Source organism: Pantherophis guttatus, chromosome 12, assembly GCF_059756535.1.
Source record: "Pantherophis guttatus breed Tessera chromosome 12, ASM5975653v1, whole genome shotgun sequence".
NCBI lineage: Eukaryota > Metazoa > Chordata > Lepidosauria > Squamata > Colubridae > Pantherophis > Pantherophis guttatus.
The window spans coordinates 12,181,060-12,208,570 of NC_142074.1; the positions used below are offsets into that span (position 1 = coordinate 12,181,060).

Below are 27,511 nucleotides of genomic sequence, written 5' to 3' on the forward strand. Positions count from 1 at the left end.
CGGTGACCTGGATGACTGAGAATCCCCAATTGACATTTATGCAAAGCTCTCTTGCTTTTGACATAAACTTGGAGAAATGTGCTGAAACGAACACTGGGTGGTAAGGGAGCATTTTTTGAAATGGGAAAATATCCATTTTTGCATCAGAAAATAGCAGTGCTGGTCACTGGCATTTTTTCCATTCCAGCAAGTGGAACGCTAACAATAATCAAGCCACACCAAGACCTTCTCTTGGTCTTAGTTGCATCTAGTAACAGTAACAGAGGTGGAAGGGACCTTGGAGATCATCTAGTCCAACCCCCTGTTCACACAGGAGACTTGTACTAGGGATTCGAACCTCCAACCTTTCTGATCGACAAGATCAGTGTCTTAGCCACTGAGCCACCTAGTCAGGCATATCAATATGCTTATCGGTGTCCTCTTTCTTATGGACTGATCCTTAAAGACGAGTGAAACATTCAGCAGTAATTTTTTTTTCTTAGCAAGAACAGAACTTACTGGCCTTGCAAAAGCTTGAGCTCCATTAGGGATCATAAATATTTCAGAAACTTTTGTGAGAAAGAAATAGTTCAATGTACATTTTAGCTGGAACCCGTCTAGTGCAGAGTTCCAGAATTAGCACTCAAAGCAAAATGCTATCCATCACCTTTGTCCAATTTGCTCATTTTAAGTGTGTTTTATTTTTAAATGGCTCCATTAAGAAAAGTATAATACAATATATACCAGCCCGTTTACCCAGTATATGACCATGTTAGCATCTATTCTAGTAAATCAGTTCATTCACAATTTATTTATAATGTACTAAATATATATTTGCTGGAAGTGGCTGCTAAATTGATGGCAGACTTACCGCCCCCTCCCCCCCGGGGTGGGCTTCAAAAATTTTAGCAAGGGGTTCTCTGCCTGGTTGCTGGGTGGGCGTGGCCATGATGGGCGTAGCCTAGTCGGCCTCCTGCACCATAGTGGGGGGGATGTTTTTGCCCTCCCCGGGCTCCAGAGGCTTTTCTCAAGCCTCCAGGAGGGCGAAAACGGCCTCCCCAGGCTCCGGAGGCCCTCTGGAGGCTTTCTCGAACTTCCAGTAGGCCCATTTTTCACCCTCCCCAAGTCTCCGCACACACCCTGCACCTACCTGCATCCAAAACAGGCCGTGTGGGGACTCCGGGGAGGGGAGGGGAGGGGTGGGGTGGGCAGGACCAGCCAGAGTGGGATTTGGGGGTTCTCCAAACTGCACAGAATCTTAGCTAGAGGTTCTCCTGAACCGCTGCGAACGGCCAGCAGCCCACTCCTGCTACCCCCTCCCCCCTTGTTCTCTGCTCTCTACCCAACTATCTTTCTTTTTTGGTAGTCATGCAGTTCTACTAATGTTCTATTATCTTCCTTCTGTTCTCTTTACACTCTTTTCATTTCTTCCTCTTTATTGTTGTAAGCTGCCTGGAGCAGCCCCCACAGCGAGATAGGTGGCATGTAAATTTAACAACCAAATGAATGAAATAAAGACATGGCGTGCCGTGAGCCCTGGTGGCGCAGTGGTTAGAATGCAGTATTGCAGGCAAACTGTGCATTCCACTGCCAGCAATTCGATCCTGACTGGCTCAAGATTGATTAATCCTTCCATCCTTCTGAGGTTGGTAAAAGGAGGACCCCGTATGTTGGGGGCAAGAGGCTGACTCTGTAAACCACTTAGAGAAGGCTGTAAAGCACTGTGAAGTGGTATATAAGTCTACAAGTTATTGCCCTTCCTTCCTTCCTTCCTTCCTTCCTTCCTTCCTTCCTTCCTTCCTTCCTTCCTTCCTTCTTCTTTTTCTCTTTTTCTCTTTTTCTCTTTTTCTCTTTTTCTCTTTTTCTCTTTTTCTTTTTCATTTCAGTTTTCTTCTGTCTTTCCCTCCCTCCCTCCCTCCCTCCCATCCACCCACCCTCCCTCCCTCCCTCCCTCCCTCCCTTCCTTCCTTCCTTCCTTCCTTCCTTCCTTCCTCCTTCCCAGTGGTTAGAATGCAGTATTGCAGGCTAATTCTTCCACCTGCCAGCAGTTCGATCTTGACCGGCTCAAAGTTGACTCAGCCATCCATCCTTCTGAGGTTGGTAAAATAAGGACCCAGATTGTTGGAGGCAAGAGGCTGACTCTGTAAACCGCTTAGAGGGGGCAGTAAAGCACTGTGAAGCGGTATATAAGTGTAAATGCTATTGTTATTGCTGTGTTACAATGTTGTGTATGTTATGCTAAACTGCATCAAGGCATGTATTAGGAAACGTGTGCAAGTTCTCATGTTCAGAAGCCACAAATAAGATCAAATCAAATTTAACGCTGAGCAATAAGAAATAGAGTCAATTCTCCCGCTGGTTGTATTGATACACCTGATTAATTCCAGCTTTCTATATGTTGTAAAAGAAATCTTTTATCTTTTCGAGATTGGCAAACACATTCCCTGTACCTTCGCCATTTCTCCATGGACATGCCCAGAAAACTGACCGCGAGGACTTATTTCATTTATTTCTGCAGGATATTTCATTTACTGCTCACCTTCCATCTCGGCAAGATGTGAAAAAGTGAAATTTGAGGGTGATGCGTTTGGACTTTCGACTTGTCCTTCAGAAAACCCCGGCCATGTCGTTCCTTTTAAGTGAAATGCAGTCCAATCCTCGATCCATTAACGCAGAAAGAAAAGCATCTGGGATCGAAGGCTGTCAGCAGGGATGTGGCTTCTTACTCTCAGTGTCAGAAGATGAAAAGAGGGGGGGGGGGAAATAGGCCGTGATGGATAGTTTATCAGGCCAAGTTTTAGCTTTTATGGCTATATCCAATTTCTTGGCAGGTTTAAATTCTCCGAGGGAATAGATGAGCCGTCTGAGTTTCTTCAGGCATTTTGTCACGTTAAGCAAAAGGAACAGAAGGGAACAGAAGCAAAGGCCATCGGATAGCGAAGTCCGAATTTAGCCTCAGTAGGAAAGGAAAGAGGCTAGATAAGCTACTATCTGATCACATAACCTTCTCATAACCCATATAGTCTAGGGAGGTGGTGGCTCAGTGGCTAAGATGCTGAGCTTGTCGATCGAAAGGTCGGCAGTTCAGCGGTTCGAATCCCTAGTGCCGCGTAACTGGGTGAACTCCTGTTACTTGTCCCAGCTTCTGCCAACCTAGCAGTTCGAAAGCACGTAAAAAATGCAAGTAGAAAAATAGGGATCACCTTTGGTGGGAAGGTAACAGAATTCCGTGCACCTTTGGTGTTGAGTCATGCCGGCCACATGACCACGGAGACATCTTCGGACAGCGCTGGCTCTTTGGCTTTGAAACGGAGATGAGCACCGCCCCCTAGAGTCAGGAACAACTAGCACATATGTGCAAGGGGAACCTTTACCTTTACCTTTAACCCACACAGGAAGGCGAAGTGACAGTACAGGCAGTCCTTGACTTTCGGCCATGATTGAGCCCAAAATCTCTGCGGCTAAGCAAGAGAGTTGTTTAGTGAATTTTGCTCCATTTTATGACTTTTTTCACCACAGTTGTTAAGTGAATCATTTCAGTTAGTAACACGGTTGTAAAATGAATCTGGCTTCCCCGTTGACTTTGTTTGTCAGAAGGTCGCAAAAGGGGACCGCGGGACACTGCAACCGTCATAAATAGAAACCAGTCACCAAGCCGAGGTGGCGCAGTGGTTAGAGTGCAGTACTGCAGCTACTTCAGCTGACTGCTAGTTCAGCAGATCAGTGGATCAAATCTCACTGGCTCAAGGTCGACTCAGCCTTCCATCCTTCCGAGGTGAGTAAAATGAGGACCCAGATTGTTGGGGGCAATATGCTATACACCAAAGACAGTATACTGTCTTTGGTGTAAGCCGCCCAGAGTCCTCGGAGAGTGGGCGGCATAGAAATATGACAAATAAATAAATAAATAAATAAATAATCCAAACTTTGATAGTGTGATCATAGAGATGTTGCAATAGTTGGAAGTGTGAAGAAAGGTCATAAGTCACTGTTTTCAGTGCTGTTGTAACTTTGAACGGTCACTAAACGGACTCTTGTAAGTCAAGGACCACCTCTGCCACTTTATACCACACTGGTGAGGCCACACTTAAAATACTGCATCCAGATTGGGTCACCACGACATAAAAAAGATGTTGAGACTAGGGGGTGGGTTCTACTTACCTTTACTACCGGTTCGCAACGGGGCCGTGCGCTCTTCTGCGTATGCGCAAAAGCATTTTGATGACATCGGGGTCAGTGGGCGGAGCCTCCCGCCAGTGCGAACTGGGGGCAACCCACCACTGGTTGAGACCCTGGCAAGTGTGCAGAGAAGAGCAATCGCTTTTCCACATTTCCAACACATAGCTGAGAGATTTGGGAACATTTTCGCTAATCTAGCTGGCACTAGGTACCACCTGTGTGCCGGCCAACTGGTCGTCGGGTTTCTGAGATGCGCATGCATGCCAGCCAACTGGTTTTCGGGTTTCCGAGGCACTCTGGCGTGCCTGCGCCTTCCAGTTTGGGCACATTGTGTTAGACAATCCAGATTTTTAAAGGTCACATGCTTTCCCCTTCCACAAGCTGGTGGGCTCTCCTCATCTCCATCATGTCCTATGCTTCTCTCTGCTCTCCAGTAGAGCTACCATAGCTGGGATATGCATTTTCGGTCTGATTTTGCTGTCATCTCTTGGTCTTCAGGATCTTCAGAGCTGAGACTAAGTAGCCTTTTTCTCCTGATCTCTGATGGGAGAAAGCATGCAAGCAGAGCATGGGACAGACTTGGCTGGCTTTCAGAGAGTCTGTGGTAAGGCAGAACAGTCTGGGTAAGCAGAAACAGGATAAAGAAAAACTGCAGATTTCAGAAGCAAGCTTTCAAGCCTTCCTTCCTTCCCAGCCAATGCAATTTTTTTTTAAAAAAAATGTACCACCAGAATAGCTTCTACTACAATGGAAGAGAGTCTCTGTAGCTCAGGGTTGAACTGTGGGGTCCTTGGTACTCTCTGAACTTTGTTGTTGTTGTTTTTTTAATTTGATTTATATGCCGTCCTTCTCCGGAGACTCAGGGCGGCTTACAGTGCGTTAAGCAATAGCCTTCATACTATTGTATATTTTGTACAAAGTCAGCTTATTGCCCCCACAAACTGGGTCCTCAATTTACCTACCTTAGAAAGGATGGAAGGCTGAGTCAACCTTGAGCCTGGCAAGAACTGTCGACCTTTTGATTGACAAGCTCAGCATCTTAGCCTCTGAGCCACTGCCTCCCTATGTCCTAACATTACTCGTTGTTATTATAATTTTCAACATACGGTGAGACAATTATAATTTTAAAAATCTCCCATCCTTGTATTCCTTCTCGAGGTCTTTCAATGCCCGTCCACTGTGGTGGTATGCAGTCTGGATTCCCAGAAGGGAGAAGAACAAGAGACAGTGAAGCTCTCTCAGTTTGTATGAGAGAAAGAGGGTGAAGATGGCTCCTTCTTAACGGTTCTCAGAGTAGATATTTAATGATGCAAAGAGTTGCTTTAGCTTGGCAAAATTTCTGTCTATTGGTGAGGAACAACAAAAGAAACTGCTAGGAAGTAACTTAACATGGTAGTAGTGACCGGCGGGTGGATCCGCCCCCGCCCACCTGTCTCGGCGCTCTATCGTCCTATTTAACCACGTTTTTAAGCCATGTGCATGCATGGAAGCCACGCATGAGAGCAAAGCACACGCATGGAGGCCATGTGCATGCATGGAGGTAGCACGTGCGAGCGAAGTAGTGCATACTCGCGCACGCTCACATTTTCGGTGCTGGGCGAACCGGTAGGTAAATTATGTGAAACCCACCCCTAGTTTTTTGGTTCTTGGAGCCTGACTCCCACCCCCCTAAGATGCAAATGGTAGCTGGTCTCCCCTTGGCTACCTATCTGTTCTGCCCCAGCTACGGACCCCAAAGAACGCAGCACACACAAAGTCTGTACAAACCTTAGTTTACTAACTTAAATAAGGTTTTTTTTCCAAACAAAGGCTGTTAATTAACTTTCTTAACAGCCTACAAAAATCCAAAGAATAAATAATCTTAATCTTACTATGGTTGGCAGAAAGCCCAGAAGCTATTTGTAAAGAATGAAGATCAAGGCACGAAGGAGAGTGAACAAAGTTGTTCCCTGCAAATTGTTTCAGTCAGCGTTCCTCCTTAAATAGACTAAGGGAATGGCCAATTAGCCCCAAGCCTTACTCTCAAGGAGACCTCCTCCTGAGGAGCCACTCCTGCCTTTTGGCAGCTCTGCGCGCCCGTGCATCGAGAAAAGGCTCCTCCTCTTCGTCCTCTTCACTTAAGGGAGCTTCTGGAGGTTCTGAAGGCCCTGGCTGAATCCCCGCCTCTGGCACCACATCTTCTCCAGCCTCATTGTCCGACTCGAATGCCAGCTACACAGGCTGCTGGCGCAGCACCACACCACAGCCTCCTCACTGTCCAAATCAGCCACCAGCCGCACAGGCCGTGTACGGGCCACAACACTATCTCAATCCGCTCTTCCAAAGCATCTGAGTCATTGCAGCCAATATAACAGCACCAATCCTGCAGCAATTTTCTTGCAATCTTAGTATAATCTTTGCGATCAAAGCACCTGCGTGTTCCTTTCAGTCAGGTTTGCTTGCCCTTGAGTGGTGACAAAAACCGTTTCTGGCTATCTTGTTCCTGACTTCCTACAGTCTTGTGTTATTTCTTTAATGGGAATTGTAAATTACCTTCTCAAGGAGCTGTGGAGACAAAACAACCTCCGCCTGGGATTATGAATGAGGCCGAGCCCCCGAGCCCCCCTGCTGTGTTATTTAAATGAAACAAGTCATTTTATTCTTTCCATTTCCACCCCTAATTAGAATTGTGCAAATAGGAGAAACTAGGCATAGTAATTATGGAAATGTTTACCTTAACTGAGGCCTTGATGCGTTTATTTGAAAGGACTGGAGTCTGGGTTGGATTGTCACCGGGTAGATGCTCCAATGGATGAGCAACGGTGGCCCACTTTGAACATAGCAGTCGGACCACTGTGAGGTTTGTAAGCACACCTTGTAAATCTACCTGATGCACACAACTCACTCACCTTCCAAGAGTTTCTTGCTGTCAGCAACATCCCTCATTTGGTCTTTTGTTGAAGAGTATTCTTTTTCATGCAATTGAACCATTGCAGTATAAACAGAGGTAGAGAGTCTAATACTGTGATGGCAAACCTATGGAATGCGTCAGGGGTGGGTTCTACTTACCTTTACTACCGGTTACCTTTACTACCGGTTTACTACTTACTTTTACTACTATGGGAGCGTGCACATGTGCAGAAGCTTCTGCACATGCGCAGATCGTCAATTATGACATCCAGGCAGGTGGGCGGAGCCTCCCGCCGCTTTTACTACCAGTTCTAATGAACCAGACAGAACCAGGAGCAACCCACCACTGCACGCGTGCCCAAAGTAGCACACGGAGCCATGTTGCCTGGCACGCATGGCGTCACCTGTTTTTCTTCCAGGTTTCTGGCGCACATGCATGCGCGACAATCTGCTGGTCTTTTTGCATGTGGTAGTGCTGGAAACTGGAAGAACTGGTCTTCCGTTTTTCTGCGTGAGCATGCGCGCCGGCCAGCTGATCGTTGTACACTCATGTGCGCTAGAAACCTGGAAGAGTAGTTGGCTGAAACCGGAAGTTCAGTAGCTGAAACCGGAAATTCATTTTCGGGCATGCGCATGTGCCCTGGGCAGCTTCACTTCCTGTTTGAGGCCCAGACTCTCTCTCATGCATTCCCTTTTCGGCATTCAGTGCCAAAAAGATTTGCCATCACTGGTCTAATACTTTGATCCATCATAGCTTGCTAGAAGCTTTTCAAATGGCCCAGGCAAGGTATTTCCCATAGAAAAGAATCTCTACGGCTTAGGGTTGAGCTGTGGAGTTCTCCGTGCATTTGGAGCTTGGCTGTTTGCTTGCAAACATTTCATTACCTAACTAGGTAACAGTCTCAGTGGGAGTGGGAGTCGGGTTTGTTGCTTGCTTTTATGTATAGTATTGTAGGTTGTCCTTCCAGTTTTAGTAGGGGGGGTGTATGTGTGTGTGTGTGTCTCTCTCTCTCTCTCTCTCCTTGATAGTTTCTTTATTATTGTTTTCTGCCTAATTATTTGTCTGGTATTGATCCCTGCTTATTCGAGTGTTGGTTGCTGGAGAGGATGTGTTGCAGTCTTTTTGCTTCTTTCCTAGTTCTTTTTTTTATTGTTTCTTCTGAATAATCTGTAAATGTGATTTGTGTGTGTCTATTGATGGCTGATTTATGTGAACGCCGAACGTCCAGGAATTTCGTAGAATTTTGGATTTTCTGGCTGCAATATCTGGACTACAAAAATCGAGATGACCAATCATGTCTGATTCTCAGAGAGCAAGTCCCTGCAGTTTTCTTAGCAAAGTTTTTCAGAAGTGGTTTGCCATTGCCTCCTTCCTACGGCTGAGAAAAAGTGACTGGCCCAAGGTCACCCAGCTGGCTTTGTGCTCAAGGCAGGACTAGAACTCACAATCACCTGGTTTCTAGCCTACGCCTGAACCGTTACACCAAACTGACCACTAGATAAAAGCAAAGAGAGAGTTCTATATCAGGGGTCTGCAACCTTAAACACTCAAAGAGCCATTTGGACCAGTTTCCCACAGAAAAGAAAACACCGGGAGCCACAAAACCCTTCCCATGCCTGACTATTTATTGAGCAGCCATAAAACTAGCATATGTAGTTGAATTAAAAGTTCTGTTTTCTTCTGAATTGGATTTATCCATGGTTGGCCTACTGGGGGTTGAAAACCCGCGTGCCAGCGGGTGTCACACATTGCCGGTTGTGACGCATATTTTGAATGACAGGGAGCCACAGCAGAGGGGTGAAAGAGCCACATGCGGCTCCAGAGCCTCAGGTTGTTGACCCCTGTTCTATACCTCTCTACTGCTATGTTATGGTTCCTGGAGTTTGTAGCTAATTAAAGTGTACAGTCACCAACCAAATAGCAGCCTAGATAGAGTTACCCAGTTCTTCCTACTCCATTAGTTATCTTTCCCTTGTCGTGGTGGGATAACTCTGACCTTCACCTTCTTTGGCCAAAGGAAGAGCTGGCTCAGCGTCAATTCCTAGTTGAAGAACCTTCTTCCCAGCTGCGTTCCTTCTGATGGGACATCTGTTTTGTTGAAGTTTTACACTGTAGACATATCTGCTGGGACCGCCAACCACAGTGTGGAGATCTGTGCTGAGCAGTTACCCTGCAGTGCAATTACTGATAAATTCCCATAGCAGCATGTGGCTCCACATTTGTGCGGCTAATTATAATGGCACGCAGCTCTGAGGCTGGTGGAGAAGCGCCAAAGAATATTGATTGCACCGGTCTGCCTGCAAACGGATGGGTTGACGCTACTGGGAAAAAGAAGCTGTGAAAGGGGACCGATTTATGGTATATACAAATTGGCTCAACATCTCGCTCTCAGCTATGATGTGGGGAGCGATGGATGTTACAAGCCCATCCATTGCTCATAATCCAACAATTCCATCAATTGCTTGCAATCCAATTTATACCTTGGCATACGGTAAAGGCCAAAACAGTCCTAACAAACACATCAGGACTCAATTCAGCAGTCCATCTGCATTTAAAAGACATGGGGCACTCTTTTGAAGACAACAAAGTCCGCATTTTGGACAGAGAGGGCCCCCCGCTTTTGGCACGCGATGGTACAGTGGGTCCAGTAAGCCTGTTTTCTGCTCTCCCCAGGCTCCAGAGCCTCTCTAGGAGCCTGAGAGGGTGAAAACAGCCTTCCCCATCCCCCTGGAGCCCGTCCGGAGATCGGAAATGGCCAAAATGGGGCATGTGGGGACTTTTGGAAGGTGCAGGGCCAGCCAGTAACTTAATTACCGGTTCGCCCGAACTGGGAGCAAAAACAGGCCACGGGGGGGGGAGAGAGGATATGTGCCGCACCCCCGTGCCCCATTTTGGGCCTAGTAAGTGCAGCGCAGCCTGTTTTTGCTCCCAGGGGGGTGCAGGAGGCTGTCACACCCCCGTCACGCCCACCATGGCCACACCCATCCAGCCGGTCATTAGATCAGAGAACCGGTTGTTAAATTATTTAAATCCCACCACTGGTCCCGTTACATCCCAAGAATTAAAGCATCCAATGAAATGAGAGCGTAGCCCTAGAAAAGAGCATTGTACTCTGAGTAAAATTAAAAGAAACATTTGCTAAGGAAAAACATCAAAATGGATATGGATAAGATACATGCACAGCACTTCCCAAGGTTGAGCTGAAATATTTGCTTTGTTTACGGAGGCTTGAGAACAGCTAAAATTTAAACTGTTATCTGTCACATATCGAAGGCTCCTCCTGGTTTCTGAAAGAGAGGGTTTTCTTGAAAGTTAAGGCTCACAGCAAATTATTAGCAATACATTTAGGGGGGGAAAGCAGATTTAAAATATAAATAAACTCACGTTGGATAGTTGGTGTCGTTTTTGTACTGCAAAAAACTATGCTTCAAGTTCAGCTATTCGCCACGGTTGCAAACTTATCTTTCAAGGATTACGAAGTCCATCCTCAGATGGACGATTTTGCCACACCGGCCGTATTTATGCTGCCTACTTTCAAAAGTTCTCCCTTTTGGGTTGAAAACCTGTTTTTTATTTCTTGAATCAGCAGACCAGCGTGAGTTTCTAAATCGGCTTGATGCGAACCCTGATCTCTTCCTCTTTTGTTCAGCTAGGAACGTGCTGCTTCTTTGGCCTTTTTGCTCGGCGGGGCTCAGTCCAAAAGCCAGCAGGAAGTCGAAAGAGGCCTTTTCAGTCACAGCTGAGGCTTTCTCCCACCTGACGTTTCAAACTGCTGACCCTGAAGGAATGCCTGGCTGTAGCCAATTCAGCAGCGAGCTGGCTCTCCTGCTGCTTAGGCCAATAATGCCCGCAAAAAAAAAAAGAAAACAGAGAGAGGAAAAGAGGATTGGGGGTTTTTTTGGATCCTTCTGGCTCAGCGTGCAACTGTGCCCTGCACTGAAATGATAAGTCGAAGTCCAGCAGCTTTCTAGATTTGTTACAGGTTCTGAAATGGTTTCTGCTGTTTAGGTAGGATGCATGGATCCCTGCAGGAGCTGTGAAATGAAGAGCGCAGGAGCTGGATCGCGGAGTATTAAGTTCATGCGCGCCGAGAACTTAAACGGAATCCCATCATTGGGATGTGCAAGGTGTTACTTTACCTCTTATCACCCAGTTTCAAGGGATGACCTTGAGTGACAACATTGCAAAAGGGAAAGAAAAGCTTTACTACGTCCACTCTGACCCTCTCATGTATATAGCTTTATAAATCTCCGTCGTCTTTCTTCTCACAAGCATTGTTTGGAATGGAATGGAATGGAATGGAATGGAATGGAATGGAATAGAATAGAATAGAATAGAATAGAATAGAATAGAATAGAATAGAATAGAATAGAATAGAATAGAATAGAATAGAATAGAGGAAGAGAAGAGAAGAGAATGGGAATAGAGAAGAGAAGAGAAGAGAAGAGAAGAGAAGAGAAGAGAAGAGAAGGGAAGGGAAGGGAATGGAATGGAATGGAATGGAATGGAATGGAATGGAATGGAATGGAATGGAATGGAATGGAATGGAATAGAGGAAGAGAAGAGAATGGGAATAGAGAAGAGAAGAGAAGAGAAGAGAGAATAGAATAGAATAGAATAGAATAGAATAGAATAGAATAGAATAGAATAGAATAGAATAGAATAGAATAGAATAGAATAGAATAGAATAGAATAGAATAGAATTCTTTATTGGCCAAGTATAATTGGACACACAAGGAATTTGTCTTTGGTGCATATGCTCTCAGTGTACATAAAAAGACAAGATACATTCGTCAAGAACAGGATAACAGTTGAAAGGGATCTTGGAGGTCTTCTAGTCCAACCCTCTGTTGAAACAGGAAATGCTATATCATTTCAGACAAATAGTTGTCCAATCTTTTCTTAAAAACCGCCAGTGCTGAAGCTCCCACAACCTCTGGAGGCAAGTTATTCCAATGATTGATTATTCAAATTGTCAGGAAAAAGGAGGGAGGGAGGGAGGGAGGGAGGGAGGGAGGGAGAAGGAAGGAAGGAAGGAAGGAAGGAAGGAAGGAAGGAAGGAAGGAAGGAAGGAAGGAAGGAAGGAGAAAGGAAGAGAGGAAGGAAGGAAAGAAAGAGAAAGAAAGAAGGAAGAAAAGAAGGAAGGAAGGAAAGAAAGAAAAAGAAAGAAAGAAAGAAAGAAAGAAAGAAAGAAAGAAAGAAAGAAAGAAAGAAAGAAAGAAAGAAAGAAAGTCCAGCTGCCTTTTCGAAAAAGCACCTTTGGGATAAACCATGACCTGGATGTTTGAAAATCTCCATAGACATCAAGACGGTCTGCTTCGTACCACATGATAAGACAACAGCTGAGTTTTCTCTAAGACTCATCCACAAAATAGCCAGTCCTGTTTTTACCTAGATTGTCACATAGTATAAACGCCGTGTAATTCCTCAAGTTTGTTTAAGACCTGTAGTTTCCATATGCTGATCTGCTCCCCGTGTGGGAAAAGCAGGCTGTCTGAAATTATTCCTGGACACATTCTATAGTTACGGTTGATTAGGTCAACTGACAATCTAAACAGGGATTTCTCGATAGGAAAAGCAAACAACCGCGTGATTCTCTTGCAAGAAGTCAGTTCTGTATTCTGGTTTCACAACACAGAATTCAACCTTTGCCTCAGCAGGATTTTGTCCAGATGGGCACTGATCGTAAAAAATGCGGAGAAGCATTGGAACTGACAAGTTTCAGATTAGTTAGAGCAATGCTTAGAATTAGGAGAAACCTACGGCACCAAGCCTGGAGGGTATGAAAAATCTCAGCAGCTTTCAGAGATACAGGCAGACAAAGTTCACGCTTTGTGGCTCCTTTATTCATGATTAGTCTGCCAAAATTTGACAGCAAAATCATCAATTTTCAGCGTTGTAGATAGAGACAGAGACAGACACTTAGATATATATGAAATAAAACTCATCCTAGGCCTCTGAAGTTCAACACACTTTAAGCATTCCCTAAATCGTCAAAAACCAGTATGTAGACCTTTCTTAAATAATTGGGCGCCTCAAAGGTTCTCCTTCTCATTTTAAGAAGAAGACGAGAAAAAGCAAGTTAAAAAAAAACCTGATGGAGGGTTCTAGAACATGTTATAAATAGAATCCAGAAATTGATGCGTAGGCAATCCAGACAAAATATGTATTTCTCAGAGCAAATGACGTAGTGGTAGACAGCTTGGGCGACTTCAAAGAGGGCCTGGAAATTCTGAGAGATGAAGATGTCAGAAGATAATCACAGTGGGTGTATACAGGGGTGGGCTTCAAAAATTTTAGCAAGGGGTTCTCTATCTGGTTGCTGGGTGGGTGTGGCCATGGTGGGTGTGGCCTAGTTGGCCTCCTGCACCATGGGGAGGGGGGGAAGAGCATTTCTGTCCTCCCCAGGCTCTGGAGGCTTTCCTTGAGCCTCCAGGAAGGTGAAAATGGCCTCCCCAGGCTCCAGAGGCCCTCTGGAGGCCAGAAATGGGCCCATTTCTCCCGAACTTCCGGTAGGCCTGTTTTTCGCCCTCCCCAAGCCTCCATGCACACCCTGCACTTACCTGCATCCAACATGGGCCACATGGGGACTCCTGGGAGTGGCGGGGTAGGCAGGGCGAGCCAGGAGTGGGATTTGGGAGTTCTCCGAACTGCACAGAATCTTAGCTAGAGGTTCTCCAGAACCCCTGCGAACCCCCAGCAGCCCATCCCTGGGTGTATATGAACCTAAGATCTCAACAACATGCTCTGGTCGCCTGTGATTAAGTCACGTTGGGAAAGTGCTATTGCTTGTATCCTCCTTGTGAGATTAGTCTTTGGTGGACCACAAGAGGAAATAAAAAGATGAACAAGCAAAGGCTCTAGATATATCCAGTTCCTGCAACTGTTCTTCATATGTTATAGCCTTACATTTCTGGGACTGTATTCCCTCCACCAGTCCAGTCCATATGTGTTACTTTCCAAGCTAGACTTCCAAAAATCCACTTCCCAACAAACCACTTTTTCAAGTAACGGAATGACTTTGGCGGTTTGTCCAGTTCTTGCCCAAATGCCAAATGATTCTGAACTGCTTTTTTTTGTTTATTGATCCTTCGATGCTAAAACTTGCAGGAGCAATGAGAGAGAGTTGATAGTTCATAGAGGCAGATAGTTCATAGAGGCAACCCGTCACTGTAACCAGTATAAATGGCATTTATTATTCATTCAGTTTGTGTTTTTGAAATCTTTTCTTCCATGATCTCTTTGCAGGTATGCCAGCTCTGCTGCTGAGCGCCAAGGAGGTACAGCTATGAGAAAGGTAAATCCCCCAAAACTTACCCTGCTTTCTTTAGAGCAGGGGTCGGCAACCTTAAACACTCAAAGAGCTATATGGACCTGTTTCCCACAGAAAAGAAAACATCGGGAGCCACAAAACCTGGGTGGGCATGGCCAACTCAATGTCCCCCTCTCTCTCTGTATCTCTCTATGTCTCTCTCACCCTCTCTCTGTATGTCTCTGTCCCGGCTGCTTCTCAGGCCATGCGAGGAGTGACTGGGAGGGGAGGGCGAGGGGCAGGGCCAGCCAGTGGTGGGATCACCCGACAGGGAGCCACAGCAGAGGGCCCAAAGAGTCACATGTGGCTCCGGAGCCGCAGGTTGCTGACCCCTGCTTTAGAGAAACAATTTACTGCTATGACCCATTGCATGGTTATCTCTCGGTTTTTGAATGAATGAGTCAGTTTGGCAATTTTTTTATTATTATTATAACACAATATGACAAACACCAAACACCAAACATATATATATATAAATATCATGATGGTCATCTTCTAATATTTACATTCTCTCCCGATTCCCTTTATACTATTTCATTTTCTTCTTGTCCCTTTCTCTTTTAATTACATTTTTTTTTTAATTTGATTTATATGCCGCCCTTCTCCGGAGACTCAGGGCGGCTTACAATGCGTTAAGCAATAGCCTTCATACTTTTTTTTGTATTTTTATACAAAGTCAGCTTATTGCCCCCACAAACTGGGTCCTCATTTCACCTACCTTAGAAAAGATGGAAGGCTGAGTCAACCTTGAGCCTTGGAGAGATTCGAACCAGCAGTAAATTGCAGGCAGCTGTGTTAATAACAGGGTGCGTAGACCACTGTACTATCAAGGCTCTCTTACATTATACTTCTTAACAATCATATTGGTTTTATACATTCTATACATTATCATATTTGTTCTTTCCATTTTCAAATTCACCCCTATTTTTATTATCCATTATTTCTAGCCTCTAGCCACTTATACCATTTATTCCAGATTATATAATATTCCGTATCTTCCTTTTCTTTGAGCTCTTTTGTTAATTTGTCGCACATTCTAGGATTTTTTTTAATCAATTCTTCTTCTGTTGGTATGTTTTCCCTTTTCCAATTTTGTGCGTGTCATATGCGTGCAGCTGTTATAATATGTAAAATCAAATATTTTATTTCTTTGGTGTTTTGCCCAGCTTTCAATTCAGCTGTATGTGCAGTAACATTTTAAAAGAATGCTCAATTTCTCTGTAATTGTCAAACTGGAGATCAGAGATAGATGTAGAAATATGGCCCAACTTTGATAAACAGAACAATGATGGTGAAGAGCCTAGATCAGTGATGGTTTCAAAAATTTTACTACCGGTTTTGTGAGTGTGGCTTGGTGGCGTGGCATGGCTTGGTGGGCGTGGCTTGGTGGGCGTGGCTTGGTGGGCGTGGCAGGGAAAGGATACTGTAAAGTCTCCATTTCCTCCCCATCAGCTGGGACTCGGGAGGCAGAGAATAGATGGGGGTGGGGCCAGTCAGAATTTTTACTACCGGTTCTCCGAACTACTCAAAATTTCTGCTACCGGTTCTCCAGAACTGGTCAGAACCTGCTGAAACCCACTTCTGGCCTAGATCAGGGGTATCAAACTCAGATCTGGCCCACGGGGCCACCATGGAAACAGCGAAGGACTGGCCCACGGTGCCTCTTCCAGTGAAAATGGAGCTCGGCAAAGGGTTGCAGGAGGCCGTTGCAGCCAAAAATGGAGCTCGGGAGCCTGTTTTCACTGGCAGAGTACTCAGATGTCCCTGACACAAGTGACGTCTAACTAGCCACGCCCACCCTGGCCATGCTCCCGCCCCCTGAGGTCAAACACAACCGTGATGCGGCCCTCAATGAAATCGAGTTTGGCACCCCTGGCCTAGAGATTCGGTCCCGCAAGGAAAACAATTTGGCATTCTTAGTCCTAGGTAAAGACAGTGAAGAAATAGAGAAAGATTTTGTTTAAATAATAAGAGGCCAGCCATCTTTTCAGATGCCAGTTTACCAACGCCAGTTACCATCTTGTGTGATGGAATGGGCACCACAACTATTTAAAAGGGTCAGCTCTCATTAGACGTTAGCAATCTCAGTCCTCACAAGATTTTAACATTCTTGTTGAAAATGGGACGTGATTTGGTACTCTTGTAAGATTTGATCCATTTTTCATCCGTGAAGGGGAGGTTGGGTTAGCAGGCGTTCTCTCAGACATCTCACAGGTGCTTAGCAAGGGAAAGAACGATGTTCTGAATCCCTAACTTAATAGGGCGGAATGGTTCCCGGTTTATGAAGAGTGCATGACCCAAATTATTAGATTAAATTTGCAAGAGGAAAGGTTTCTTCTTGCAAGAAAATTTTGCAAGAGGAAAGTAAACTTTAGGGACAGGTTCTTGAGATAGAGGATGGGTGGAAGCAGCCTACCCTGGTGGATATATCTTCTTAGCTATAGTTCGACAGAGGTTTGTCAGAGATGGAACAGCATTACATCTTCAGTATCAGAAGGAACACAAAAGATATAAAAGGCAACAGGTGTTCTGATCTAGGCTTCCCCAGCAGCACAAAGCCAAGTCCTCGTCCCAATAAACCCCTTTTATTTAATTTACAGTGAATTCCTCTCCAGCAAAGTCTTTCCTGTCCCACAGTCTTTCAAGAGAGTTCACAATGACCGACCTTTATCAGGCTTGGAGAGTGGCCAGGCCAATATCTTTCAGACACCGCAATACTTGGCAAGAATGCAGGAATGAACTAATTGTCTCCTGCAAACACTCCTCCCCTGTTGCTCCTCTTTTATACTCTATGGGAGGGGCCCTTCATTGTCCACCTGTGGCCTTACTCCCAAATCGACCCTTGTTCTTTAGTTTTTCCCTTCATCTGGCAACTCTGCACATGCACACACTGGGACCAGGCTCCAGCTGTTCATCTGCCTCACTGATGTCCGACTCCGAAGGCAGCTGAGAACTGGCATATGGCTCTGGCCCCCTCTCTGCCTCCAATGCAGAGCCCTTATCAGAGCCTTCCCCAGACTCCAGAACTGGCCCAATGTTCCTCCCCAACCTCCTCACTGTCCGAATCTGCTACCAGCTCCGCTGGCGGGCCACAACACCAGGCTAGAAACTAGGTGACTGTGAATTCTAGTTCTATCTTTGGCATGGGTGACCTTGAGCTATTCACACTTTCTCAACCCAAATCACTTCATGGGTGACGAGGAAGGAGGATGACCTATGCTCACTACGTTGAGTTGTAAGTTATTTATAAAAGTAATAAAGGCAGGGTAAAAGAATTTTAAAAAACAAATAAGCAAGTCTACATTACATTGGTGTAGACTTCCATGGCCAGTATCTATTGGGCTTCAGATTTTAGACATAGTCTTCAGGATCTAGACCAATGGTTCCCAACCTTTCTTTTGGCCATGCCCCACCTAAGCATCTCGAAAATCCTGATGCCCCCCCCCCACTCATAGGAGGAAGCCTAAAAGGCTATTAACTTGGTTTAAGGTAAAGGTAAAGGTTCACCTCGCACATGTGTGCTAGTCGTTCCCGACTCTAGGGGGTGGTACTCATCTCCGTTTCAAAGCCGAAGAACCAGCGCTGTCCGAAGACGTCTCCGTGGTCATGTGGCCGGCATGACTGAACGCCAAAGGCGCACGGAAAGCTGTTACCTTCCCACCAAAGGCGGTCCCTATTTTTCTACTTGCATTTTTTTATGTGCTTTCGAACTGCTAGGTTGGCAGAAGCTGGGACAAGTAACAGGAGCTCACTCCGTTACGCAGTGCTAGGGATTCGAACCACCGAACTGCCGACCTTTCTGGTCAACAAGCTCAGCATCTTAGCCACTGAGTCACCGCACCTCCTCTAACTTGGTTTAAGCAAGGTTGGGGCCCACGTTGGGAACCACTGATCTAGATCATGGTCACTAAACCTTGAAGCCTATCCCTGCCCAATGAGTCTTGATTACTTTTGGGGACTCCTTTCAAATATATAATTTCCCAATTCTCCAAACCTCAAAGGGCACATTTTTCAGTCCTTCCAGTGAAAAAGGAGTGCATGCGATATGGTCACCAAAGAGAAAAGCAAGATACATATATTACAAATCTGCTATAACTTTGATAGCAGAAGCCCAAATTGGATGGATTTTGTCAGGCATTAATAACACTGAATTAAATTCAGAACCGTTTTAAGACACCCTGTCTTCTGCTTGTCAGTTTTCCCAGTGATTTGACACTCATCATTCAAACTAGAAAACATTGTGAGGACAGATTTATTTCTTAGCAACAAAAAAAATAATTGGTAGACTATGGTTTATTAGAGATGTGTGAATCAACATAACACCATGTCTTTTTACCGTGTACATTAAGAAGACAATATTCCAATCTGGTAAAGTTTTCTGGGTTTAAAAATATGTGTATTTTAATTATTTACATTTCTAAAGTTCAAAGGCTCTGATGTGTCTTCCATTAAGTTGTGGAACTGTTTAATAGAATTTGCTGAAGAAAATTTCTCAGAGGTGGAAAATCATCCGGCTTTTCTTCTTTTTAACATGGAGATTTCTTCCATGTCGTTTTGTTTTGTTTTTTAATTCAAATTCCTCTCATGTAAGTTCTCTCAAATATAGCTCTTGCTCATTTTGAGTAGCGCAATTCCTTTCAAAAGTACAGGTCATCCTCGATTTACAACCACAACCGAGCCCAAAATTTTGTGTTGTTAAGCGAGGCATTTGTGAAGCGAGTTTTGCCCCATTTTATGATCTCCCTTGCCAGAGTCATTAAGTGAATTACTGCAGTTGATCATTTAGTCGCCCAGTCGTTAAGCGAATCCGGCTTCCCCATTGACTTTGCTTGTCAAAAGGTCGCAAAAGGTGATCACATGACCTTGGGACACAGCAACGGTCATAAATATGAAACCGTTGCCAAGCATCTGATAATTTGAACACACGATCATAGGGATGCTGCAAATGTTGTAACTTTGAAAAACAATCCTAAATCACTTTTTTCACTGCCGTTGTATGTAGAGATGCTAAACTTATGCCTTGTTTGACTCCTCCCCTGACTCTGCCGGTCTCTCTCCTACAAATTCAGTAGGGGTGGAATAGCTTAAATGGTCTTTTACTCTATTGTTTAGGGTTCACAGGCAAATCAGGGATGGTGAGTGATCTGGATGACAAAAATGACATGGGCAGGGGTGGGCTTCAAAAATTTTAGCAAGGGTTCTCTGCCTGGTGGCTGATGGACGTGGCCATGGTGGACGTGGCCTCGTCAGCCTCCTGCACCATGGCAGGGGGGGCATTTTTGCTTTCCTCGAACCTCCAGGAGGGCGCAAATGGCCTCCTCAGGCTCCAGAGGCTCTCTGGAGGCCAGAAACAGGCCCATTTCCAGCCTTCCCGAACTTCCGGTAGACCCATTTTTCACCCTCTCTGAGCCACCATGCATGCCCTGCACTTAACTGCATCCAAAATGGGCTGCATGGGAACTCCTGGGAGCAGTGGGGCAGGGTGGGTGGGGCCAGCCAGGAGTGGGATTTGGGGGTTCTCCGAACTGCACAGAATCTTAGCTAGAGGTTCTTAGCTAGAGGTTCTCACGAGCCCCTGCGAACCCCCAGCAGCCCACCCCTGGACATGGGGGTCCTGGCTTTTCACACAGCCCTTGTGACTCGAACCACTCACCATACTGGACCATCCTTGACCTATCTGTGAACCCCAAGCAATAGAATAAAAGACCACTTAAGCTTTTTCACCTATACAAGGGGTGTCAAACTGTCAGCCCATGGGCCAAATGCGTCACACCCACCGCAGCTCCGCGAAGGGGAAAAATGTGATGAAACATCCTGCAATGGCAATGTGATGCCGTGAGTTTGACACCTGTGAAACATGTAGGAGAGGGATTGGCAGAGCTGGGGGAGGAGTCAAGCAGGGCATACGTTTAGCATCTCTACGTAGTCACAAGAAGATAAAGTCCAACCCCCCACCCCCCTTTGAATGCTGTCCAGTGTGGAACCAGCTTTCTTCAAATGATGTCGATGTTTTTTTGATGATGATGTTGTTTTGTCCCTGAGCTCTTTGGAGTTGCTTCTTCATAGTGTTTCTACGGAGGCATAATGCAGATGCTTCGGCAGATGTTGCTGCAAACAATGTAAGCAAGTTCTGTGCTTTATTGTCGCCACTTGCCAGCCTGTTAAGAATTCTCTCTTCCTTTGGCCCTATTCTTCATGGAGTTGAACGCGGGATAATTAGCCTGAACTCTAAATGCTTTGAATAGAAGAGTTGGCAGTTTCAGTCCTTTTGGGGGGTGCTGCCTTTCATTTTAAGCTGCTTTCTGACAAACTCAAAAGAGCATCTTGTGTAGCGAAGTGTACAATTAGGTAAGCATTCAAGATTTCAAACGAGGCGCACGCTTTGAAAAGCAGCTGCTGATAATATTCATTTTTAAAAAAAGATTATTTTTCTTTATGTGGCTTCTGCCTGGGGATGACTAATCAGTCAGATCGGCGTGCAAATTTGTCATTTATCAGAGCGGACTCAGCTTGCGTAGAAAAATGCTGTGTTTATTTTGAAATCATTGTGTGGTTTCTTTTCAAAACAAGTCTTTTTCAGCGCTCTCTGGTTTCACACGGGCTGCAATTAATCGTGAAGGTGGTTTGGGATGGGCCGGGTTTTTTAGAATTAAATAGGCAATTTGTTTAGAAGCTTGGGAATTGGTCACCTAGAATCCCAGAGTCAACAAGTTGCTTAGATCAAGCATCCCGTTTCAAACCGAGCAAGAAATAATCAGTCTCCAATTTCCACTGAAACCTAGACAATCAACGACTTATTTAAGCACAAGAGACCTTTAGTCAAATTTCAAAAGCCCACTGCAAGTAATTAGTTCAGATTCCTAACAAGAAAACCTTGTCTTTTTTGCACAAAGGGGAAGGAGAATTTTTTTATTATTATTTATTCAAGTTCTGTGTAGATATCTGGAATTTATCTGAGTTTATGAGAAAGGTAAAAGAGTGTAAAACGAGGGACAAAACAGAATAACAGATTTGGAAGGGCCCTTGGAGGTCTTCTAGACCAACTCCATGCTCAGGCAGGAAACCCTTTATCGGTTCAAATCCGTTCTTAAAAACTTCCAGTGTTGGAGCATTCACAACTTCTGGAGGCAAGCCTGGTTAATTGTTCTCACTGTCAGGAAATTCCTCCTTGGTTCTAAGTTGCTTCTCTCCTTGATTAGTTTCCATCCATTGTTTCTTGTCCTGCCATCAGGTGCTTTGGAGAATAGATTGACTCCCTCTTCTTTGTGGCAGCCCCTGAGATATTGGAAGACTGGTATCATGTCACCTCTAATCCTCTGTAAACAAACAACAACTCCAAAGAGCTCAGAGAGAAAACAACAATAACAACAACATCAAAACGTCGACAATCATCAATAAATACTTCCTGGGCTCTACATCCTCTTTTTCGGTGGGCTTTTATCCAACGGTGTATTTAGTTTGACAAATAGTCCAAATGTAGTCTTTAGTCTACATTTTATGTAGACTAAAATGTCTACATGATTCAGCGCAGGGGGAAAAAAGGAAAAAGTCAACTTGAGTTCCAACGGGCAGGGCGATGAAAACCACAGCCTCACTATCTTGACTTACAGGCATTGGGTACCAACCTACCATTTGCTGTGGTTAACTGACAGCAAGAACACACATTCACAGTTTCATACGCTCCTCTTCCTGTTTCCTGTAGAAATCTGAAGGTGTTGAATTCTATAAGCTCCCGTGAAGCCTATCTGTCCAAGGATTGAAGCTGCCCAGAGCTTTCGTATCCAGTATTTTTATTTTATTTACTTATTTATTTATTTTTTTATTTTTTTATTTATTTTTTAATTTTTTTATTTATTATATTTCTATATCGCCTTTCTCCTGTAGGACTCAAGTCAAGAAAAATATAGATACACAAACATCATAAAATTGCTAATTAAAATTATTATTATAACATAGTTTGGCCCAATTAAATAAAACCTAAAATTAGATAACATTTTAAAAACATTCACATGTTCATATGTTTAGCCCCGCCTGTTGGAACATCAGGGTTTTGAGGGCACGGCGGAAAGCACGGAGATCAGGGATATTTCGTATCTCACGGGGCAGTTCATTCCAAAGGGTATACTGTCTTTGGTGTATAGCATATTGCCCCCAACAATCTGGGTCCTCATTTTACCCACCTCAGAAGGATGGAAGGATGAGTCAACCTTGAGCCAGTGAGATTTGATCCGCTGATCTGTTGAACTAGCAGTCAGCTGAAGTAGCTGCAGTATTGCACTCTAACCACTGCGCCACCTCGGCTCAGTGTCCATCACACGATCCAATCAGGCACCATCCAAAACTGAAGATACCTCCCAGTTACTTCATCGCAGCTACCGGGCACGGCTGCCTTGACTTTCTGGAAATAATGTTATTTAGACTACTACGTATCACCTACTCCATACAATTCCCCACTCCCATTTTCCCACAGTAGAAATTGTGGCAGGCTTGAAGGCTCAAAGTTAAAAGATGGCATCCAGGCTTCAACCAAACTTAACTCAGACAACCTACAAAGTTAGCTAGTGTATGACCCCTACAACAGCCAATAGAATACATGCTCTTGCACAGGAACAGGATGCTCTAGTTCAAAGCCCAAGAGAAGGTACAAATAACTCTCATTCTCAACTCCATGGGATTAGCTGCACCAGCACCATGTGCTTGGTGGTTCTGTTCACCATTAAACCCTCTTTTCAATCAGCCCCCATGTTTCCAATGTCTTTATCCTGGCTTGGAACTGAACCAGATGGATATTTCTTCCAACACCAGATAACTGTCCACAGCAGAAAGAGAAGCTAAGGCCCATATCCCAAAGAACTGAACTCTCTTTGCTAACTTTTGGCTCTTCTGCTGTTCTCCACACTTGTATTCATTTTGCATGAGTTGCAACCTCCGAAGCAAAATCCAAAGCCAATTGCTCGTTCCTGAATGAACTGGCTCTGCTCCTTTCCCCCTAAACAGTCTTTCTTAATTATCTGATTTTGAACAATGCAAATCCATATGCCGCTCAGAGGACAGGGAGGGAAAGGAGAAGAATGTGACTGATTGATTCCTATATTTAGGCATTTTTTTTTCTCCCTTCTGCTTTTCTAATCTCTTCTGCTTCCCTGATCACTCTCTTCAGAGCCTTTCATTATGCATCAGGGAGGAGTGGCTTGGCTGTTGTTTGAACAGACCGCATCTCCTTCAGCTGATTCTGAAGAAGCTTCAACTCTGGGGAGTCCATCGTTTTCACTCAAAAGAAACTAATATTCCAAGAGTGGCATTTCTTCGGGATAAAATCAGCTGTGGGATCTCCTTGGCAAAGACGTGGAAGAGTTGTTATGGCCAAAACTCTCAAAGTTGCCTGTTTTCTGAGGCCTTTTTCAAAGTGTAAATTGGTTCCCCCTCCTCCACTTTTTCCTAGCTACTCAGAGCAAGCTCTTCGAATATCAACCCTACCAGGATCTCAGTCGCAGAAGGGCCTTCCTCAGTTCAGCTGAAATGGGTTCATTTCATTGTAGAATCAGAGAATTGTAGGGCTGAAAGGAAGCTCCAAGGTTTTCTACTCCAACCCTCTGCTCAAGGCAGGAGACCCTACCGTGTTTCCCCGAAAATACAACCTACTCAGAAAGTAAGTTCTAGCTTGATTTTATATGTGTGCCCAATATAAGCCCTACCCCCAAAATAAGCCCCAATTAAGAGCCCGACCACTCCAAGGTGCACAGGTAAAATTTTTATTTATTTATTATTTATTATTTAAATTTTTATACTGCCCTTCTCCCGAAGGACTCAGGGCAGTGCACAGCCAACACTAAAACACACATATACAAAAAATTTAAAAGCAATTTTAAAATATATTAAATAATTTGGCCCCGGTATTATTAAAAAACTAAAACAACCATTAAAATTCATTTTTAGGCCAGCCCAGCTTGTTGGAACAATAACGTCTTGAGGGCACGGCGAAAGGCGCGTAGGTCAGGGATCATCTGTATCTTCAGGGGCAATTCATTCCAGAGGGCAGGTGCCCCCACAGAGAAGGCTCTCCCCCTGGGGGTCACCAGTCGACATTGTTTGACCAACGGCACCCTGAGGAGTCCCTCTCTGTGGGAGCATATTGGCCAGTGGGAGGCTATCGGTAGCAGAAGGCGATCTCGTAAATATGCTCGTAAAATTAAGCTAGGGTGGGTATGGGGGTGGTGGAGTTGTCCTACTACTTACCTTCAGTTAGTTGCAGCCAGGCCTCTCACACTTCGACCCATTTCTTCTGCCGGCAAGGCTTTCCCGAAGGCCTCTGTAGCCGATCCGGAGCTCTGTTATCAGCTACGGAGGCCTTCAGAAATGCCTTGCTGGCCTTGATGGACAAAGGCCTCTGATAGCGAAAAAGAGGCCAGGGGCGATGCGTGCAAGTGAGGTGAGTCAGTGGACAACACCCACCCAAAAAATAAGACCTGATGCCTTTTTTGGTGGCAAAAAAATATAAGACAGGGTCTTATTTTTGGGGAAACATGGTATATCAGGGGTGTCAAACCCGATTTCATTGAGGGATGCACCAGGATTGTGTTTGATCTCGGGGGGCCGGGGTGGGCATGGCCAGTTCGACGTCATTCATGTTGGGGGCACCTGTGACGGACTGAGCACTCTGCCAGTGAAAACAGGCTCCTAAGTTCCGTTTTCAGCTGTGATGGCTTCCTGCAATCCTCTGCCAGTGAAAACAGAGCTTGGGAAGGCCGCCAATGGCTCTCTTGAACTCCGTTTTCACTGGCAGAGGCACCACAGGCTAAGGCGTTCCCATGGGTCAGATCTGAACACTTCGCGGGCCGTATCCAACCCCCAAGTCTTGAGTTTGATGCCCCTGCCCTATCGCATCCCAGACAAAATGGTTGTCCAGTCTATTCTTGAAAACCTCCAGCAATGGAGCACTCACAATTCTGGAAGGGAAGCTGTTCCACTGATGAATTGTTCTCACTGTCAAGAAAGTTCTCCTTAGTTCCACATTGGATCTCTCTTTAATGAGCTTCCGCCCATTACTTCTTGTACCTACAACAGCCAATAGCATACATGTTATTGCACAGGAACAGGAAGCTCAAGTGCAAAGCCCAGCTGCCCAGAATCATGCGTGCTTGGTGGTTCTGCTTCATCATTAAACCATCTTTCCAATCAATCTCCATGTTTCCAGTGCCTTTCTCCCAGCTTGGAACTGGACCTGGATATTTCTTCTAACATATTTCAGCTCTACTCCTCTTGGGATCTTATTGGGCCACTCTTTTCCCCCACCCTCCCTGGTTCTCGGGGATCTAATTAAACCCGACTGCAGTCCAAAAAAAAACCTCTGTCTCTTCTTAGTTTTTAAAGGTAACATTGCTGTCTTGTTAAATTTGCAGCTTGAACTTTGCACAAGCGAGGGTTGTTGTTGTTTTTTAAGCACTGATTGAGACATACAGAGAGTTTACGTTGTTGGAATTGCCCATCCCATGGCTATTTTTATCTCTTATTCCGAGCTGGATTGTCAAGAAAGATTCTTTCTGGTAAAAGAGAGCCGTGCGTGTGTGTGTCGTTGGGTTTGCTTTCTGTCTGCTTACTGGAGCCAGAAGAATATCATGAAGTGTCTTTCCAAGCAGAAGGATCCTCAACTGCCCTAAAATAACTTGGAATGGCCCGGTGTTGTCGTTTGAGAGCTGTTGTTGTTGTTGATTAGCTGGTTGTTAAAATCTCTTTTCAGAGTCAGGTTAACTTTAACTTTTGGGACTTTTTAAAGCAGCCACCTCTGTTCTCAAGCTCACACCAAGCTTTAAAGAAGAGCGGCTGCTTCAATGAATAGCAGGAAGGTGTTTGCAAAGTCTGAAGCATTTCTTCTGCTTCATTTTCTTTTTTGTTTCTTTTTTCTTTTATTAATTTTTTAATTTTATTTTAATACAAACAATCCATCTTCCATTAAACAATGTGTTGTCTGGGTACAAATGTTTTGTGCAATAACAGCCATATTCATTATTTATCTATTCTTAACTTAATATTAATATACATTGCATGTCTAACACTGTAACAATTCTCAACTTATCTAATTCTAATAATGTATTTTCTGTATTCCACTAATCTACTTTTATTTCTAACTTTCATATTTATTCTCTAGCCATCAGTAAAATAGTTCCCATAATATTCAGTTTGTTCCTTCTCTTTAATTGCAAGTGTTAACCTATTCATTTCTGCACATTCTAATATTTTCCTAATCACATTCTCATCCATAGGAATCTCTTCACTTTTCCAATTTTGTGCAAATACAATCCTAGCTGCAGGTATTACATGAATAATCAAATATATATTCTATTTACTATAAGTTTCTGGTAAAATCCCCAACAAAAATATTTTGGGTTTCAAATCAATATGTTGTTGTATCATCTTTTCCAATCACGTGTGTATTTTTGTCTGGTAAAATCCCCAACAAAAATATTTCGGGTTTCAAATCAATATGTTGTTGTATCATCTTCTCCAATCACGTGTGTATTTTTGTCCAGTATTTTTTGGCTTCTGTGCATTTCCACAACATATGATAATACGGCCCAGGTGTCATGTGATATTTCCAACATTTAGCTGATTTGTCTTTAAACATCTTTGCCAGTCTTGCCGGTGGAAAATGCCATCTATAAAACATCTTATACAAGTTTTCTTTATATGCGGTTGACATTGTTAATTTGTAGTTTCTATCCCAGTTGTTGCCATTTTTCTAATTCTATTGTATAACCAACATTTTTTGCCCATGCTATCAGTGTCTCCTTCATTTGTTCTTCTAATTTGAAACCCAATAAATAGCTATACAGTTTCTTTATCACCCTCTCTTCTGTTCCTGTTAATATCTTATCCAATTCTGTCAATTCCATATAAAAATCATATAATTCAGTATCTTTTTCATATCTAGATTGTATTTGCAGTTGTGTTTACCAAACCATATCAATCCCTTGCTCTTTCAATTCTTGTTTAGTTTTGAGCTCACCTTTTTCATTCAAAATGTCTTTATATCTAACAATATTTCCCATATTAATGATATTTGGATGAACAAGTTTTCAAAGTGCATCGAGCCCAAACATATATGGCCATAAGCTTCCATCAAAGAATAGAAAATAATAATATAAGGAGGTGGA

General features: G+C 44.2%; 1 protein-coding gene across 1 annotated transcript in view; it reads left to right on the plus strand.

The window, feature by feature from the left end:
- LOC117669499 (connector enhancer of kinase suppressor of ras 2-like) overlaps positions 1-27,511 on the plus strand; it is a 392,766-nt gene that overhangs the window by 340,113 nt on the left and 25,142 nt on the right. Inside the window, exon 15 of the mRNA XM_060692093.2 lies at positions 14,297-14,345. Within this exon, the coding sequence (XP_060548076.2) occupies positions 14,297-14,345 (49 nt within the window). The remainder of the gene's footprint in view (positions 1-14,296; positions 14,346-27,511) is intronic.